A 17,290-nucleotide genomic window follows, 5' to 3' on the forward strand; every position below is an offset into this window, starting at 1 on the left:
TCAGCAAAAGTAAATTCACCCTGCTGAAAAGCAAATTGTGCGTGAAGCCTGTAAATGTACTGTTAACAAAGTCTTCTCGACAACTTTATTACTTCTACTTCTGCAATTTTCATAATCCTGTCTCTTCATACCTTGCTGTCAACCCAAAAATTATTGACCTATGAGGTGTTACTCATATGACCATGCTCATTTAACATACCTGCAAGCCTCAGAGGTAACATAATAAAATTGAAGACTTTAATAAATTAATGCTCTCTGCTACTCACCCCTTCAAAAAAAATTTTTAGCATCCCCTTCAAACCTGTTTTTTAAACACTGAACAGGCACAGTGACGTGAATCATGAAAGGCATATCCGGAGCTTGTGGTGCAACTAAAATCTTTTTGGAGCAGCATAAAAGCTGCCTGAAGCTTTTAAGCTAGAGCTGTTGCACCACATCTTACAGGGAACTAGTTCATGAACATATGCATGCATGTTCACTTGGACTTCTGCTCAACATAAACGTAGGCTTTTTGCTTTTTTGCAGACATCCCCAATTTATATAAAGCTACATAGCGCTTTCCGGGAATTCACATGGCATTTGTAAATGACTCTGGCTTTCAACGATAGTTTAGCTACAATATTGAATCACGGACTGGTTAGACTATTTATGCATTGTATTTACTTTCCAAAAAAAAAAGAGTCTAATTATATTAATGCTTTTATGAGTACAACCTAATCGTTCAATCTGCGGAGAAGTGGTTGCTGTCATCGTTTATGTACAGAATTGTTAGGTCCCTGATTAAAGAGCACTTCATAAAAAAAGGGTTTTGTAACTGGTTCTTACTGCCAATTATTTATTATGGCTCGACAAAATTTAGAGTTATGGGGGAGTAAGTAGTTACACTTGGCAAACTGTTTGACATGTACAGTCGTCGAGAAGCCCAGCCGAGACATACCGGAATAGTGGAACACCATGCTTTCTAGGAGAAGTAAAAGTGATTGTACAGCATGCGGTATTGCTCATAAAATTTGCCCACTGTATGGACTTAAAACTTAACCACCTTGTATGAAATATTTTGAAAGTAAACTGTAACAAATAGGACCACAAATAAAAAAAAATAAGTGGTCAGTTCTATATGCAGGTACTAAATTACTGTATTTTAATACAGTAAAGCAAGACTGTTGTCCAAGCACAACTAGCTCATTATTACTTTTATCTGACAGTAACCACAACAGTTAGAAACTATTTGGCTGAAGTCACGTGGTAACTTTTGTAGTATAAGCAGGTTCAGATTGTTAAGAAAGTTGGTGCCCAGCAACATTTTCAACTACATTGCACGTTCATGTCCACTGTGATAACATCTTCAAATCGCAGGGGTAACGTATGGATTTCAAGCGTATGCCATATACTTGCTCCCTGATAGAACACAACAACGAAGAGTGCACGCATGCTTGACACAAATAATGAAATTTATAAAAAAGATGTAGCAGGTTTCGTCTCTTGGTGCAGATCCCTGCAGGCACTTACCTAATTCCCACCCCATTTTGCCAACAAGCAGCCCATGTAAAACGTTTGAACATGCGCTATTATGTCGGGTCATAACCAGTTTCCTCTAACCACCTTGCACTTAGTTCTGGCACGACATACGTTTCAAAGATCTATTTCTTGCAAACTGTGTGAGTAATTGTAGACCATTCTTCAACAGTTATTTTTGTGCTTACTCGATAGGAAAACATGAGCTACAAATTTTCTAAGTTTCTAAAATATGAATGGTAATTGAATTGTGAATGGTAATCTACACCCAGCCTTAGCATATATTTCATTTATAATCATTTTCAATTTGAGGCATGGCACAAATTTTGAAGTACGACTGAAGCCTCTCATATGCATGTTTCGTTTATTTGAAGGTGCCATTTAACAATCTTGAATTAATCCTGCAATGAACTAACATCTGAATGCCTTGCGAATTGCCTGCCACAAAATATATTTTACTAGGTAAATTGTTCTGTGCTTGTTACACAAGCTGAAGATGATGACGATACTGACTGCCGCATCGTCACTGATGAGGAAGAGGATAGCGCGTGTACAATTTAGGTGCACACACGAGGCCCAATGTCGGTGCTACATTTCCAATTTACACACGAGCGCGCGCAATATGTATGCTTTACCGCAATACACAGCGTGCACTTCACCGCAAGACAAGACTGCCTTGCGGCACTGTTTGATTTTAAGAAGAGGCTCAAGGTGGCAGTTTTGAGCGAATATTTATAGTGCTCCCAGCATATCTTCAACTTTATTTCTTTTTTTTTTCTTTGTATACACCCACAAGAAAAGACATAGCTTAGAAAACCGATTATCGTATTCGGCGACAACATATTTAAGCCACTTGGAAAATAACGTCGTGTGAACGCCTGGTAATAGTCCATCGCTTCCAACTTGTGCATTTCGTATCTGTCTCACGCAGTTACGCAAGAAGAAGCTTCAATGAAAGTTTTGGCGCAAGCATACACTTCACCGAAGCGACACATCGATCCTTACGCTACACACGCACTTACCAGACATACACGTACGGCATACATCCACAAATAGCATAACACACGGTGTTCATGATCGGGCAAGTCGTTACCACATTGCTTATAGACAGTATTACAGAACGAGACCACGTATTCATGCGCAGAGGCGGTCCTCGCGAATGCATGAGGCTCCCGGCCAAGCAAAGACCACGGATAAATAACCACCGCACGGTAAAGATCCTCACAAGCTAGTGAGGAATCTTAGACCTTTCGTTCCCACCACCTAAACGTCCCCCAAAAAATGTCCAACACGGCGATTTTGTCGCCGTCTATTCATACGTTTTCAGCCAAGTCAAGCCGGTTTTAAGCGGCTATTGGGTGAACCGAACCGTTTTGCCTCGAAAAGGTTCGTGCCACCCGGTGGCAGCAAACGCGGCCCACAACTTTTTATCCAGCAAAACTACGCACGTAACTAGGCTGACATCTGAACTTATTGATCATGGTCGATTTTCCACAGCCATAACCGAAACTGTAGCGTCACTCAAAAATGGCGGTTTCGTTACAGTTTACTAAATGAGTTCGTTATCAAGACCCCAATCAAAACAAGCAAATCCATTTCAAAAAAAAATAATTCCTAAAACGCATTCTAAAAATAAAATTTTAACTCTTCAAAAATTATTTATGCTGCAATAAATATTTTAATAGTAAATAAAAGTTGACAGCAGTAGTCTAAATGTTGTGAACATTATCTCCTACTACACTAACGTTCACTGCGTACCTGCAACAATACAGAGGCTGATGGCGTCTGTGCATTATCATCGCTGCGTACTCTTCTATCGTCACGCTGGTGGCTGTACTCGGCTGAGCTGAGCTGCAAAATGTGACACGCCTCTTGCACGTGTGAGAAACCGAGAAAAGCGCATCGAACGGTGGGTCGATGAGCGGCAGCCGCTGGTTCGTCAGCAAGTCCAAGGAGTCGCGCCGAGAGCGGGCTCGGACGTCGCACAACCACCACGGCGGCGACGAACGCCGCGACGACTACGTCTCGTCCCGCCGCGGAACCGAACGCGCCTCAGAACGTTCGCGCGCGCCTAACCACGGTGCCGCTGCTACAAGTCCGGAGCGCAAGGACAACCCCAGGTCTTCGGGGGCGTCCAAGAACTCCGAAGGCGGCCACGGTCAGCTTGTGTTTCGGCGCCAGGACCGCGTCAAAGTCAAGCAACGCACGCCCGATGGTTCCCCGCGCCGGGACGACCACAAACCCCCGTCGTGCGCGCCTTCCAAGTCGCGAGGACGTGGAGATTCCAAGAAACCATCAGGTGACTTGACGGGCTCGTCGTATCTGGGCGGGAGGTCGTGCGTTGAGTCGCTAAAATCTGTTTTTTGTACTGCTCAGTTCTCTTCCCTTTATTTATCGAGCCGCAGCTTCGTCGACGCTATTTTGGCGACACAACAGCGCTTCGATGTCGTAACGTTTGCCCATGCAGGCATCCCGGGTTCATTTGTTTTGTCGGCGAAGCGCGGGACCCCCCAAAAACATCTTTCAGCATCTGTGTTGCGTCACGATGCTTATTATTATTTTTTTTTTTGCGGTTCGTCCTGTATCGCGCTATCTTTTTTTAACTGACGCTGGTCTTCTGCGATAGCGCTGAACGCGGGTGGTCCGTCATTTGGAACGCCGTGGCGCCTACGAAACTTGTTTGCCCCATCCTGCGCGCTCCGATTGCTCCAGCGAGCGTCGAAAAGCAGTGCCGTACGGCCTTGGACGATCATCGCCGCCCACGTTGTGAACACATGGCTGTCGGATAGCTAACCTCGCGTTTGGAAGTTAAATAAATAAAAAAAAAGGTTTATCGTTTCCGCCAAAGTTAATTAATGGCTGCCGCCACGTGGAGGCGCCTTGTTTCGCATTAATCGCAGTTCGTTCGCAAAAGTGAAACGCAATTTAACCTATTTACCACTGCAGCTGCGTCGCGCCTGTTTACCTTGTTTGGCCGTCACGCAAGGTTATGGGACGAAAGGGACTTGCGCTCATCGTCTCGCGTCTTTCCTTCGCTTGCAGGGAAACTGCGAATGATGTTTGCGCTCGAAATCATCGTACGGCTTACCCTTCTGTGTACTCCCCGAACAACATAGTTTGTAAAGTCCGGCAGGGTTCGAGAAACGCGTGAAGACGCGGCGATGCTTGCGTTTTGACGGCGCAGTCGTATTGAGCGCGCTTAGCCTTCGAATATGCATTTGTATACGCTAGTGCGGCAGGGTTTTGCGATGCCAGCGCCACACACTCACACACGCTATAGTTAAAAAAAAAATACAAATGAAATATGCGACGTTTGCGTCGATTTCAAACGTAAATGCATTAGCCGATGTGACTTCATCTTGGGTAGAACAATGGAGCAGCCATTTACCTGCATTCTTTCAGCAATTGATTTAATGACTGATACATGCTTCTGCAGCATTGACGCCTCTCTTTTATATCAGCTTTCAGTCAGATGGCAAACGCACTAGTTGCCATGGCAGTTCTGACACAACAGCAACGCTTTTATAGAAAACGTAGGGCACACTGCATCTTCTGCACATGTAGCGTCATCAAAGCATCCGCAGCGCCCTTCAGCGGAATGAGTGATGCTCTCATTGTCGCGCTCCTGACAAAGCACGCACTGGCTTTAACCTCACGGCTAGGAACGAAACCGATGCATCGTGGCATAAACAGCAGGCAGCATGCATCGTGTAAGCCGTGCGAGATGGCTGCGAGGTAAATTGCTTTGCCTTTCTTCTTGCGTGCTTTTTTTAGATTTCGCCAGCTTAGCCATTGCCGCACCTGCACGCATTGTCTGGAATTTCAAAGGGGACTGAATACTTTATTTTGATTGCCTGCTGTGACAATGTTCGATATCTCGGCGCTTTGTGTCTACTCTCCGGTAGTAGGAGAAATAATAATAAGGAAAAGAGGCAGGCTGGAAAAAAGGATTGGTTGTTCATTTATGGTCGAGGCCATAACTTTGATACGACAAATTTTTTTTTTGCTAGAACTCTTTTCAACTGCAGAAAATTTTGAACAAGGCTTACCGTTGTGCATTGCAGAAGCGTTCTCCCAGAAATACAGGCATTCGCACTTTACTTTCTCCGACGGAATGTGTGTGTGAGGTCAGACAGTGTTCTTTGGTCGTCACGAAAGGTTGCAAGCCATCTGCTACAAAGAGCACTGCGGCGTTTGGCGGGGGACTACATCTGATACTAAATGTGTTCACTGCTCAGCGTCAGCTGCGATCATGCAATACACTTATCTTATGATGACTCAATAACATCATATAGGCGTGACCTCAGAGTCGCTAAGAGCAGTGCTGTGCATTCGTTTGGCACGCTATTGAATTGAAAAGACTGGTTACCTGTGTACAAAATTTTGTCACATCGAGCTTTCACTGGTCGAAATTGGTTTGATAACTCATTAAGGCTGTTCAACTGGCCAGAATTCAATCTGTTGTCATCTTTTGTTAAATGATAGCTGTTAGAATTGCTTAAAAGAGTAACATTAGGGTGAGTTAGGAATTCATGTTGAAAGTTAGCATTGCAGAGCTTGTGTGATTAACACAACTGATAAAGAGCTGTCTGTTATTTTCATTTGTCTGCACTTTTCTGTACCGCTAACTTTTAACACTGAATTGTTTAATACTAGAGCTGTCGTATCTGCGAGCTACACTGTTGGAAATTTTCATTTCATTCTTTTGATTCATGACTCTGAGCACAAAATTTCGTAACATAGTAAGGTTGCCTGAAGAAAGTGCCTCTGAAAAGCTGCATCCTATAAGACGTTTTGTGTCTTGATTGAGTACATTGTTGGGCTAGTCAGCATCTGTTTGGAGGAAATAAGCGTGTCAATGTTAGCAGTTTTTCACATACTCGTTCTCGTAGTTGTTTTTGCTGATGTTCCCATCATCAGTAGATGATTCCATTGGCAAAGCAGTACAAAAATTTTGTTCCATTCTCATTTTGAAAAATATGCGCTAATAACTAGAAAAGGGCAGTAGAGAAAATGGGTGTCGATCTCGCCAGTGATAATTGGTCAAGGAAGCATCTACGAACAGTAGGTCCAGGTTAAAGAGAACCTGAAGGGGCCAGGAAAACGTGTTTCATTTAACCGGAGTTCCGTTTACTGAGAGAAGAGCATCCAAATAAAATGTTACCACCATAGGCAAAAAGGAAAAAAAATTGTTCGTTCACAAATATTGAATATAACCACTCAGTCACATTAACTGTGAGAAGTATAGTTACCCCCCAAGTGGGCTAAGGCATTCAGTTACCAATAATAATGTTCATAATTTGATTGTGAGACTTGTCAGCTTAACTTCTGCTGAAAGGAAATGGGGATTCTGACCATGTGCTGAAAGTCACATGCTTGACACCTTTTGCTATTTACACCCGATCTTTAAAGCTCGTTCACAAGCACAATACTACTATCATTAAATCGATTATTTTTATTAATCGGCGCTGGGCTTAGGGAAACATTTTTTTAAAATGTTGTGTACAATCGTGCTGCCAACTGCTTTTCAGAACACCATTTCCCAAGCCTCTTGACTATTTAAACCTGGTCTCGCAAGCAGCATAAATTTATTCCAGCGCTAGTGTATAACCACAACATGGTACTTTGCCCTCAGTTGCATGAGTCACTGGTGAGGTTACATAAACATTCCTGCCTACAATGCAAGTTATTCTTACTGTGCTTGTATGCTTGTTTATGATGGCCAAGAACACAGGTCACGAGCTTTCAACAAACATTGGGAAGTAATAAACATTTAGTATACCTCACTGAATGTCGGTAGTCTTCATACAATACATATCAATGGTCCACTATTTTGTGCATAGTAGAAAACTTTCGGATGTTCAGAAGCAATCTGTCTCTTTCATTACCACCTATGTTCTTTTGAGAGACAAAGCTCTGTAAGTCAAGTAAAACAGCAAGAACCAGTTCATCTGTGAGCAACTGAATCCTGCCTTTTCTCTGTAAAGGGCCTCAGTGCCAAGCTTGTTTTATTTCTTGAAGTTAATGTTTCAGATAGGTCTTCATCTTATGCATACACAAGTAGAATGTAATATATTTTAGTCAGATCGCGTCAGAAGCTTAAGTTTGTCTCGCTGGACTTCCTCTTTTGCATTATGGCAAAACATTTTTTGAATTATAAGGACCCTTACTAGCATTACAAGCAGCTCGAAACATACCTCTCTGCTATTCGCTGCCTCTGTAGCAATTTATGTCCGGGCTGCCAAGAATAACAAAATCCTCAATCGCAAATGCTCTGCATGCTCACCTGATGCCTCAGATATTATTAAAGTGCCCAATAGTAGCTATAAAACAGTTGCTTCTTCAATGGCAATAATACAACTCGAAAGTGTCTAAACAGACTGTTTTTTCAAAGCTTACAGTTTAAGATATATTTGCACAGTGATGATTGTAGCCATGGCAGCTTACTGCATAAAGTGTTTCATTGCGAAGCTTGAGAGCTCGGGTTCAATTCCCAACCGCAGCGGCCGCATTTCAACAAGGGCAAAATGCAAAAACACCAGTATGCTTAAATTTGAGTGCACTCTAACCCAACGTTACTAGATTTTTCTTCAGTTTGCAAACTCTGCTGGGACGACGCGGCAAAACGCGGGCCCTTTCGTTTCCCGCTTCCTAGGTGGCGCTTCCGATCCCATTTGACCGGTCGCCGCGACGTAATGGATGCTATGCACAATGTTAAACGAAGTTCTTGCGGTTAATTTGGCGTTTCGGGGGTTATTTTTCGTGATAGCGCATTAAGGTTATTACGAGTGGGAAATTAAAGCACCAGTTGTGCGCCTAATGCAGTGCCACATGGCGGAGATGCGAGTGCAATGCCTGAATCTTGCTGGCTTTGTGTTAATTTAGCCGTATTGTGTTCTTGTTTTTTGAAATTCAACTATATATTAAAAAACCGTTGCAGTGGGCTTAAGGGTAAATACTAGAGGACTATGCACTTGAATTCAAGTGCATGTTAGAGAAACCACAGGTGGCCAAATTTTTCAAAGCTCTTCAACACGACGTGCCTCGTAATCGTATAACCTTAGTTATTGTTATATGATGAGGCACACACCACATTCACCTGATGCCGCCGGAGATATTGGAAGTGTAAAGCCTAGAACAATTTGCTCGTTCCTGATAACTCAAATTTACGATCCGAACAATCTCTTTTTTTTTTTTTTTCAAGGAAAGATAGCACACGAATTCAATAAATGCGTGTCCCTTATAAGGCTGTAAAATGCAATGAGTTCAGCAAAGTCTTATTGAATGAACATAGCGGGTTCGTATTCCGGCTGCGGCGGCTGCATTTCCGATGGAGGCGGAAATGTTGTAGGCCCGTGTGCTCAGATTTGAGTGCACGTTAAAGAACCCCAGGTGGTCGAAATTTCCGGAGCCCTCCACTACGGCGTCTCTCATAATCATATGGTGGTTTTGGGACTTTAAACCCCACATACCAATCAATTATTAAATGAACACAATTTATTGAACGCTACAACAAACAAACTGGAAGTCACTTTTGTTCACGCGGTATCAAAACTACGTCACTGTGAACCTTGTGCACGTAGTCAAGATATCGTCCTCCTGGAAGTGAAGGTCGCACACAGCGCAAGATCTTGATAGTTCCTTATTCAATCTCGGTATTGCTCATTGCCACTGTTGAAGACCCACCTCATCAACGCGTGGCTTGAAAAAGTGCCTTTTTTCGGTCGCAGATTACGTTGAGTCGAAGCCGCTTCGGCAGCCAGTGACAAAGCAGCGAGGCATGTTTTATAACATCAAAAACCGTCACACGTCGCATGAGAGCTATGCAGCTAACAACCGGCACGATAACACAACAGAGCTAACAGCAAGTGAGACACAACGTCGATTGTCACCATCATATCGCAGTAAGCAGCAGTGGGAGAACAAACTGCGCGAGTGTCGTCGATCTCTCTGAGACACACAATGATAGCGATTGCCACGGAACACACTTGCACTATACTTGCAGGCTACGAAGAAGCATCTGCTGTTTTGCTTCGCCGGCCTGGTCGGTGGTGTGCGCCTAACCGCCATGATCCTCGTCAAACCGGTCCAAAAACGACGAGCGCGCCCCCTCGTGGGTCACACCTGCGGCGGCGCAGTTTGCAAACTGAAAGAAGAATCTAGTAACGTTGCTCTAACCAATCTTATGTGCCCAAATTCATGCTCTCTCCCACTATAGTGTGCTTAATAATTATAATAATAATAATATGTGGGGTATTACGTCCCAAAACCATGTAGGGGTACGTCCTACGTACGGCTATCGCAGAAGCCTAACTAATGTTTCAGCCGCACAGTCGTACCGTGCACAATTAACGTCCCCTATCCGTAGCTCGTCTCATTGCAGCTACACGGGTTCGGGCGAATAAGGCAACAGGCTAGGTCAACAAAACGACACTTTATTGCTAGGCGTTATTAACAGCACGCAAATGTCTCGAGGAGATAGTACAGAAACAAGAGTAGATGCTTACTCCTTTGTCGTTGACGTCCTCGACTCGCAGGGGGGCTTCCGGGTCCGACCTCCTTGGTTCCTGGCCGGTGTCAGAGAGAGCGTGCGGTCGTCCGCACGCCAGTTTTGTCCACTGCTTCGGTTTCCCTCTGCCTGACGAGAATAATACCCTTTCTCACTGAGGGGGGGGGACTGCTCCGCGCGCCGGGAAAGGGGTGAATCGCGAGCGCCGGCTGTGCCGGTATTCCCGCAACTAGGCTTTCACGCTGCCGTAAAAAGGGAAAGGGACGCTGGGTACGTGTGCTCACCCACAACCAAGAAACCAAGGTATGATTATGAGAGATACAGTAATGGAGGGCTTCAGAAATTTGAACCATCTGGTGTTCTTTAAAGCGAACTTTAAAAACGATATTTTGCGTATTAGTAAAGCACAATGTCACAATTCCCCAAAACACCACTCTTATCGCAGCACGATACTAAGTAAGAGAGAGAATGCGTGAAAATAAAATGCGGGGGGTGACGCCACATGGAGATTCCCGTACCAGACACCGTGACGTAAGAAATCTTGAAGGCATCTACTGGGTCTTGTGTAGCTTTTAGTCGATAAAAAATTCTAATTGGTGGCTGCCGTAGACTTAGCATACGATGTCTGAGAAAATTTCGTCGAGCCAATGCCTCAAAGATACTGACAATACGCTTTGAAATTCATGAGGTCGGGCGCGGAGATTTTGGCATGAAATTTAAAAACAAAACTTCAACCTTGATTTTCTCCACTAGTAATGAACTTATGGTAGTGAAACTTGGCATTGGAGTTATGAGGGTGAATTTTGTAAATCTAAACCAAGTCATTGTTCCTCTTTAGTGTCCCTTTAACGTGCACTGACATCGCACAGTACGTGGGCCTCCACTTCGCCTCCCATCGAAACGCCACGGCCACGACCGAGATTGAGCCTGCGACCTTCGATCCAGCAGCCGAGCACCGTAGCCACTGATTCACCGACGCGGACGATGGTGTGCCTCATAATTGTATTGAAGGAAAGAAGTGCAAATTAAAGGGCTGTATTTCTTTTTATGCACAATAGTAAATGTGAATTGACAGACAATGATGCCAAGGAAAGTATAGGGGATGTAATTAAAAGTCATTGTGATGTAAATGTGAAGAAAGAAAAGTGTACAAAAAGCTAACTTGCCACTGGCAGGATTTGAACCTGTGGCCTTCAAATAATGCGTCCGATGCTCTGCCAACTGAACTACTTTGGTGGTCATTCACCTGTCCACTCTTTTCAGTATACATGGGCATTAACATAATGCGTGCACACAAGCTGCCAACTACAACCTGCAGAAATTTAGTTTTGTTAAAAAGAAAACGGTGTACTAATGTTATGATGCGCCTTTCTTAACATTGCTATGTTGTAACTTTTTTGGCATGTTTGTTCTTTGTTTTGTGACATTAACTTAATGAAAGGGTCAATAGCGTCTCTCATATTCGTATGGTGGTTTTGGTACGTTAAACCCCACAAATCAATCGATGAAAAGGTCAATAGAGAATTTTGTTACAAATGACAAGTTATCTTTGTGGTAAAATGTGAAGCATAGAAATTTTCTTAGCTAGCATAGATATAGGAAATTCTTTCTCTGCAGCACACGTACGAAGTCTGCAAGAAAAGTTAAAGCCTCTATTTGCCCATTTGGCTGACTCAAATGTCATGATATGTTTCACTGTCATAAGTTCATCATTGGCGGAGAAAATGAAGTTTGAAGTTTCATTTTTAAATTATAGCCAAAATCTCCGCGCTTCTTGTAAGAAATTTAAGAATGTATTTTTGGTATTCGGGCCATTGGCTCGATGAAATTTTTTAAAACTTCGTATGATAAGTCGATAGCACCCACAAATCACAACTTACTTAATATTTAATGATTGAAAGCTACGTAGGACCCAGTAGACAGCTTCAAGATTTCTTACGTCGTGGTGCTGGATGCAGAAATCTCTTGGTGGCGTTGCCACCCACATTTTCTTTTCGCGCGTTTTCTCGCTTGATAGGCATCGTGTTGTGGTAAAAGTGGCGTTTTCGGGATTGCAAAATTGTTCTTTACTAATACGCGAAAAAATTGTTTTGCTCTTTGGTGTCTGTCAGAATGAACCTTCGTGAACGTACTGAGTCGTTTTCATTTTTTGTGCTGCCCAGGAGATGACGACCTGTGGAGTGCCCTGGGCCACGTGTACAACGAGGTGCCCGCGTGGGCCCTGCGGGAGGTCCGCGAGCGCTTGACCCCGGCCTGGGTGGCCAAGCACCAGGGCTACCTGCGACGAGTGCTCGAGGAGTCCCTGAAGCGCTCTCGGCTGCCCCACGATGTCCGCGTTGAGCTGTCTGCCTGCATATCCACCTACGGCACCTTGCTCGGCGAGAGGGCCAAGGAGTGAGTGCACTGCTCATGAGTCGACTCACTCAGACTCAAATTGAGCCATGAATCCGAGCAGGTCTGGGTGTATTTTATTCTGGTCAGTTTGAGTCTGAGCAAGTCCGCTCAAAGAAAATTTTAGCAGGTGTGAGTCCGGTTCAGGAAAATTTTGGCGAGTCCGAGTGAGTCTAAAGCGCAGAATATATTTTTTGAGCCAGTTCCGCTTATGTTTGCCTGCCTATGCTTGTGAATCAATCTCCCAGGGTGGCCTAGTGGTTAAGGGGCTAGATCGCCGACCCGGAGGTCACTGGATTGAATCCTAGCCATGGTGGCCGCATTTTGGTAGTTCTGAAATACTTGAGGCTCCTGTACTCAGATTTAGGTACCCAATAAAAAAAAGCAACATATAGTCAAAATTTTTGGAGCCCTCCGCAGTGGCATGCCCCATAACCTTCATAAGAATGAAAGTTTGAGTGGGTTCGTACAGCACACACGAGACAATGGAAAAAAAAGCACAGAAATAAAAGAAACACAGTATCGTGTGTGTTGCATCAACCAAATGACCCCATAATCGTATTGTAATTTTGGGATGCAAGACCCCACATTATAGTATTATTACTTGAGAATCTATTTAGGTGGTAGGTTGTATAGTTGAATCACTTTTGAGAGTTGTAGGCCGAAACCCAAAACTTTTGGGTTGCGCGGCTGTGTCTTACTGACAGAAAGGGCATTTTTTCATCCACGTCCATTCTAATTCAGTTCAATTTATGACATATTTACTAATGCCACTGTTTAGAACAACAAATAATGACCCCTATGCTTTCTTTGGCTTAAATATCTGTTGGATATATTCGGTCACATTTAGCAGAGAGAACAAGCCTGAATCCTTTACTTTCTTGAAATATTTCGAGTGCCATGAAACAGTTAGGTAACGTTGACACATTTCGCTCCGCCGCGGTGGTCTAGTGGCTAAGGTACTTGGCTGCTGACCTGCAGGTCGCGGGATTGAATCCCGGCTGTGGCGGCTGCATTTCCGATGGAAGTGGAAATGTTGTGGGCCCGTGTGCTCAGATTTGGGTGCACCTTAAAGAACCCCAGGTGGTCAAAATTTCTGGAACCCTCCACTACGGCGTGTCTCATCATATGGTGGTTTTGGAACGTTAAACCCCACATGTCATCAATCAACATTGTCACATTTGCAGCCAGTCCATCACAATTCTTGCCTCGTGAGATAAGCGTATTGCTAACATGAAAAAAAAGTGCTCTTTAACTTGCATGTGATTTTAAACATGTTTCAAAGTCCATTGCCTAGTCCACAACGATATCTCGAGCACCAGAAGATCAGTAACGTAATTTTGCTTCCATGTTGTGCAGATTTGTGGACTGGCTACTGAACATATATGACACAAGCATTGTGGATGAGTCTCGTATCTGCCTGCTGAAGGCACTGTTGGAGGTGAGGCCACATTGGTTCATATTTCGGTGCTAGCCTACTTCCTGTTATTTATTTATTTTTTTTTTGCAATGCTGAAGCAGGTTTTCTTTTCTCTGTATCGTTTTATTAAACATGTTGCAAAGCAGAGAGGTGACCATGCACCGACGTGCATAGATTTAGTGGTGTTCTCGCATGGAACATCAAGTGTTGATGGGTAGGCGGAGATAAAGTAGCTCATTAGTACTCACGGGTGACTATGGCATTCTAAATTGAGCAGCATGTGACTATGTTTGCCTCGTAACTACGGCAGTTAATGAAGAAAAAGAAAACTGAGTTCAGCATTTCATCCCATGATTATTATATATTATTGGGCTGGTACTTTCATTACTCGCATGCCCTATTATTGCCATTCGTACGGGAGATGAAGATTTGGCTGCTGCAAATTTCTTATTTCTATCAAGCATTAGCTTTCCCTCACAATGCCTGTTTTCAGCATGAAAATGTGACAGCTTCAAACAGTGTGTGTGTGATCGCGTATGGAAATTACTGAAAACTTATCGATTCTTGATGCATGCCTATACATTTGATGCGTCGCATTTACGTTATTGTTTCGCTTGTCTTAATGAAGACCTTTTTCAAGCCTTGATTTCTGATTTGCAGGTGCTGAAGGGAAATCCCCAAGTTGCTTCTGAGGTTTTGCAGGTTGGAATGGTCTCTTTCTCTTTAGCTGTGTCGTTATAGTTTTCGTCCAACTTGTTTCTCGTAAAGCGTAACACAATCGTAGTTGTCATGACTCATTATATCTGGCATGTTTGCTGTTAGCTGGAAGCAATGCGCATGTGGCAATGAAAGAATGCAAGAAATGTTTAATTTTGCTGAACCTTGGGTGCTTACTAAAAAGAATCGTACATTGCACCAAGCCTATGTAGAAGTTTTGTGGCAGCCTTACAGTACTAAAAAAAAATGGTGGAAAAGCCACCTTGAAACAAAAATCAGGGATTTGGACAAAAACCAGAATGGCAGGAAGTGTGTTCAAGTGTTCATACACTAATTGCTGTTTTTGACATTGTGAACATTGTTTGAAATATTAGCTGCTGTTATAGATTATTTGTTCTGTGGTGTCAGTTCAATTGTTGCAAGGAAGTACAAATGCCAATTAAACAGATCAAGGAAAATGGCTGCCTGAAAAACCCCTTTGAGAGACAGCTTGAAGCAAAACTGCGGTGTGTGTTAAACTGGTTTCTGATGGTGGCGTCTGCTCTGTGGAGCCCGTTATGCTACTATTGAGACATTTCCTAGTGAAAGTATGTCCAGCATAGTCACGTGTTTTATACGATTGATCCCTGTTCACACATTTTTTTAAAAGAAAAGGCTGAAAATAGTGCACTGTCCAGAAAAATGTGCAATTCAAAGTCGGTGAGACATTGCACTATTATGCTTGGTAACAGTGTGGCGAACATTGGCACTGGGAAATCTTGCGAAATGGTAACATGTTAACGCGGTTCTATTGTGCATTCAGATGTTAGATGACAAAGGCACTCGTTCCAAACAACCAAGAATGCTTTGGTTAGAGTAACTGCAACAGCATGCATAATCTGTGCGATATCCTTATACGTGCAGACCGTGATGGGCCGTGCCCAGACCATGCTCGAATCGGCCGACGACTGTGAACTGTTGCTGTCAGCATGCGCGCTGTCCCTTTGGGCAGCGGAACAGGACCCCGAGGCCTTTGCCGCGTCTTACTTCCACGACGCCGTCGACATCCTTGTCGGGTGGCACATCGACGCACCTTCGGAATCTCTGGCCCGGCGCACGGGCGATGCCCTGGAACAGCTTGGACCCTTTTGGGCCGCCGACCCAAACTTTTGTGCCACATTGCTCGGACAGTTCGTCGAGGATTTAGAGGCATACGCTGAGGATCTCGTCAATGTGAGTGGAGCGGCAGTTTTCTCTGGAACTGCTCGAGTGTGTTCTTACGCCTAACCACGCAAAGGTGGCGGATAAGGAAGCCACGAGGCGGAGCATTGGCACCGTAGTACAGTGCCCTGACAGAAATGCTGGGGCTCGACTTCTTCAATCACGTGCAGTTTTATGTAACAGTTCATCGCAGCATTGATTAAAGTAAGGGACAGTAATTTCAACTCTCCTATTTCTCTTTAACGTAAAGATGATTTTACATAAGGCACATGTGCACCATCATCCTGGCCTGTTTAACGGATGACTTATTTTTCAATATTATGCCATGAAGTAACAAGTTCATGAAATGTGGTATGCACCAGCCCAGCCATTTTCATACGTACGTGCCTACTGTACTGCTATATGTTTAATGGTTAAAAATACACAAAAGCTAGGCTTCGACCCAATATGGCAGTGCTACAACGCTCCCTTAAAATATTTTATAGAATTTGTTGTTCTTGAAAAGTTGGCTATGATTATTAAATACATCTTCCCAAGGGGTTAATGACAAGGGATGCAAAGGCATTTGAAATACAGTAGACTCTCGTTAAATAAAACCTGACGGGACCAGAAAAATGTGCTTCATTTAACAGGAGTTACATTAACTGAGAGATGAGCAAGGGTGCAGAATTCGGGAACAAAATCAATTGTGCTAGAGTAAGCCGTTTCGCTTAAGCAGCAGTTTCATTTAACTGGTTTCAATTTACTGAGAGTGCACTGTATTCTTTGCTTGAGTCCTATCAAGCACTGCTGTTGCCATCATCTCTGCCTGACATCTCACTTTGCGCTGGTCCGCAGCATCGGGACAGAGAGAAAAGGTGCATTTGTCATATTTCGAGGCCTGCCGCTTTCCGTTCTTCGGACTGGAATGGTTATTTTGCTTGCATTGATTGCATCTTCTTCCCACAAGCATGTTCTAATCCTGCACTTTGAATCCCATGCAATGCCTCTCGTGTCATCTAGCGCAAGTACAAGATCAGCTGCCGAAAGTCGCGCCCGGCCTTCTTCAGCGTGAGTGCATGGCACCTTCCCCATCCTCTTTCCCTTCCTTGGTTCTTCTTTGCAAAACGGTGTCCGTGTGTTTACGCAGTTGCATTGCTTTCGGTGAAGGGTGCCCAAGTGCTGAGCTGAAAGCTTGCTCCACGCTCTCATGTCGTGCATGTTGCGGTTTGCTTAGCGGGCAATTATAAAGAGCCTAGTGCTCGGCAATTATAACTGTGGCCGATGTGTGCCATATAGCAACAGCTTCAGTTCGATGAAAGGTGTGACAAGTTCGATCTGACTCGTGACCATGGTGTAAGAATAATCAGGTGTTGACACTGAGTATGCCTCAGCGGCCAGATAATGTTCCGTCTTGCGGGCACACTGTGCTACGAGCCGTCAGATGGCGCTGCGGCAAACGTACACAAAGAGGGGTGCTGGCACATTGAAATTTCTCTGCCTCCCCAACTTTCTTTTTCCAAGCGGTGTGAGTAAGACTTAAAGCACGAAGAAAATTT

At 44.0% G+C, this 17,290-nt stretch overlaps 1 protein-coding gene and 1 long non-coding RNA gene across 7 annotated transcripts in view; one reads left to right on the forward strand and one right to left on the reverse strand.

The window, feature by feature from the left end:
* Positions 1 to 2,926, reverse strand: part of LOC142767519 (uncharacterized) — a 29,072-nt gene extending 26,146 nt beyond the window's left edge. For all 3 annotated transcript variants that reach the window (XR_012884945.1, XR_012884946.1, XR_012884944.1), the window contains exon 1: positions 2,538 to 2,926. This is a non-coding gene — a long non-coding RNA (uncharacterized LOC142767519). The remainder of the gene's footprint in view (positions 1 to 2,537) is intronic.
* Positions 2,927 to 3,285: 359 nt separating this feature from the next.
* nonC (serine/threonine-protein kinase Smg1) overlaps positions 3,286 to 17,290 on the forward strand; it is a 195,597-nt gene continuing 181,592 nt past the window's right edge. For 2 of the 4 annotated variants that reach the window (XM_075869329.1, XM_075869330.1), the window contains exons 1-6: positions 3,286 to 3,814; positions 12,187 to 12,418; positions 13,775 to 13,856; positions 14,496 to 14,537; positions 15,456 to 15,764; positions 16,755 to 16,802. In XM_075869329.1, coding sequence (XP_075725444.1) covers positions 3,433 to 3,814; positions 12,187 to 12,418; positions 13,775 to 13,856; positions 14,496 to 14,537; positions 15,456 to 15,764; positions 16,755 to 16,802 — 1,095 coding nt within the window. In that variant the 5' untranslated portion in view covers positions 3,286 to 3,432. Of the gene's footprint in view, positions 3,815 to 5,152; positions 5,251 to 12,186; positions 12,419 to 13,774; positions 13,857 to 14,495; positions 14,538 to 15,455; positions 15,765 to 16,754; positions 16,803 to 17,290 lie in introns of those variants that run through there. The other 2 variants (XM_075869331.1, XM_037430511.2) reach the window with 2 other exon arrangements.

Source organism: Rhipicephalus microplus, chromosome 7 (assembly GCF_043290135.1).
Source record: "Rhipicephalus microplus isolate Deutch F79 chromosome 7, USDA_Rmic, whole genome shotgun sequence".
NCBI classification, from domain to species: domain Eukaryota; kingdom Metazoa; phylum Arthropoda; class Arachnida; order Ixodida; family Ixodidae; genus Rhipicephalus; species Rhipicephalus microplus.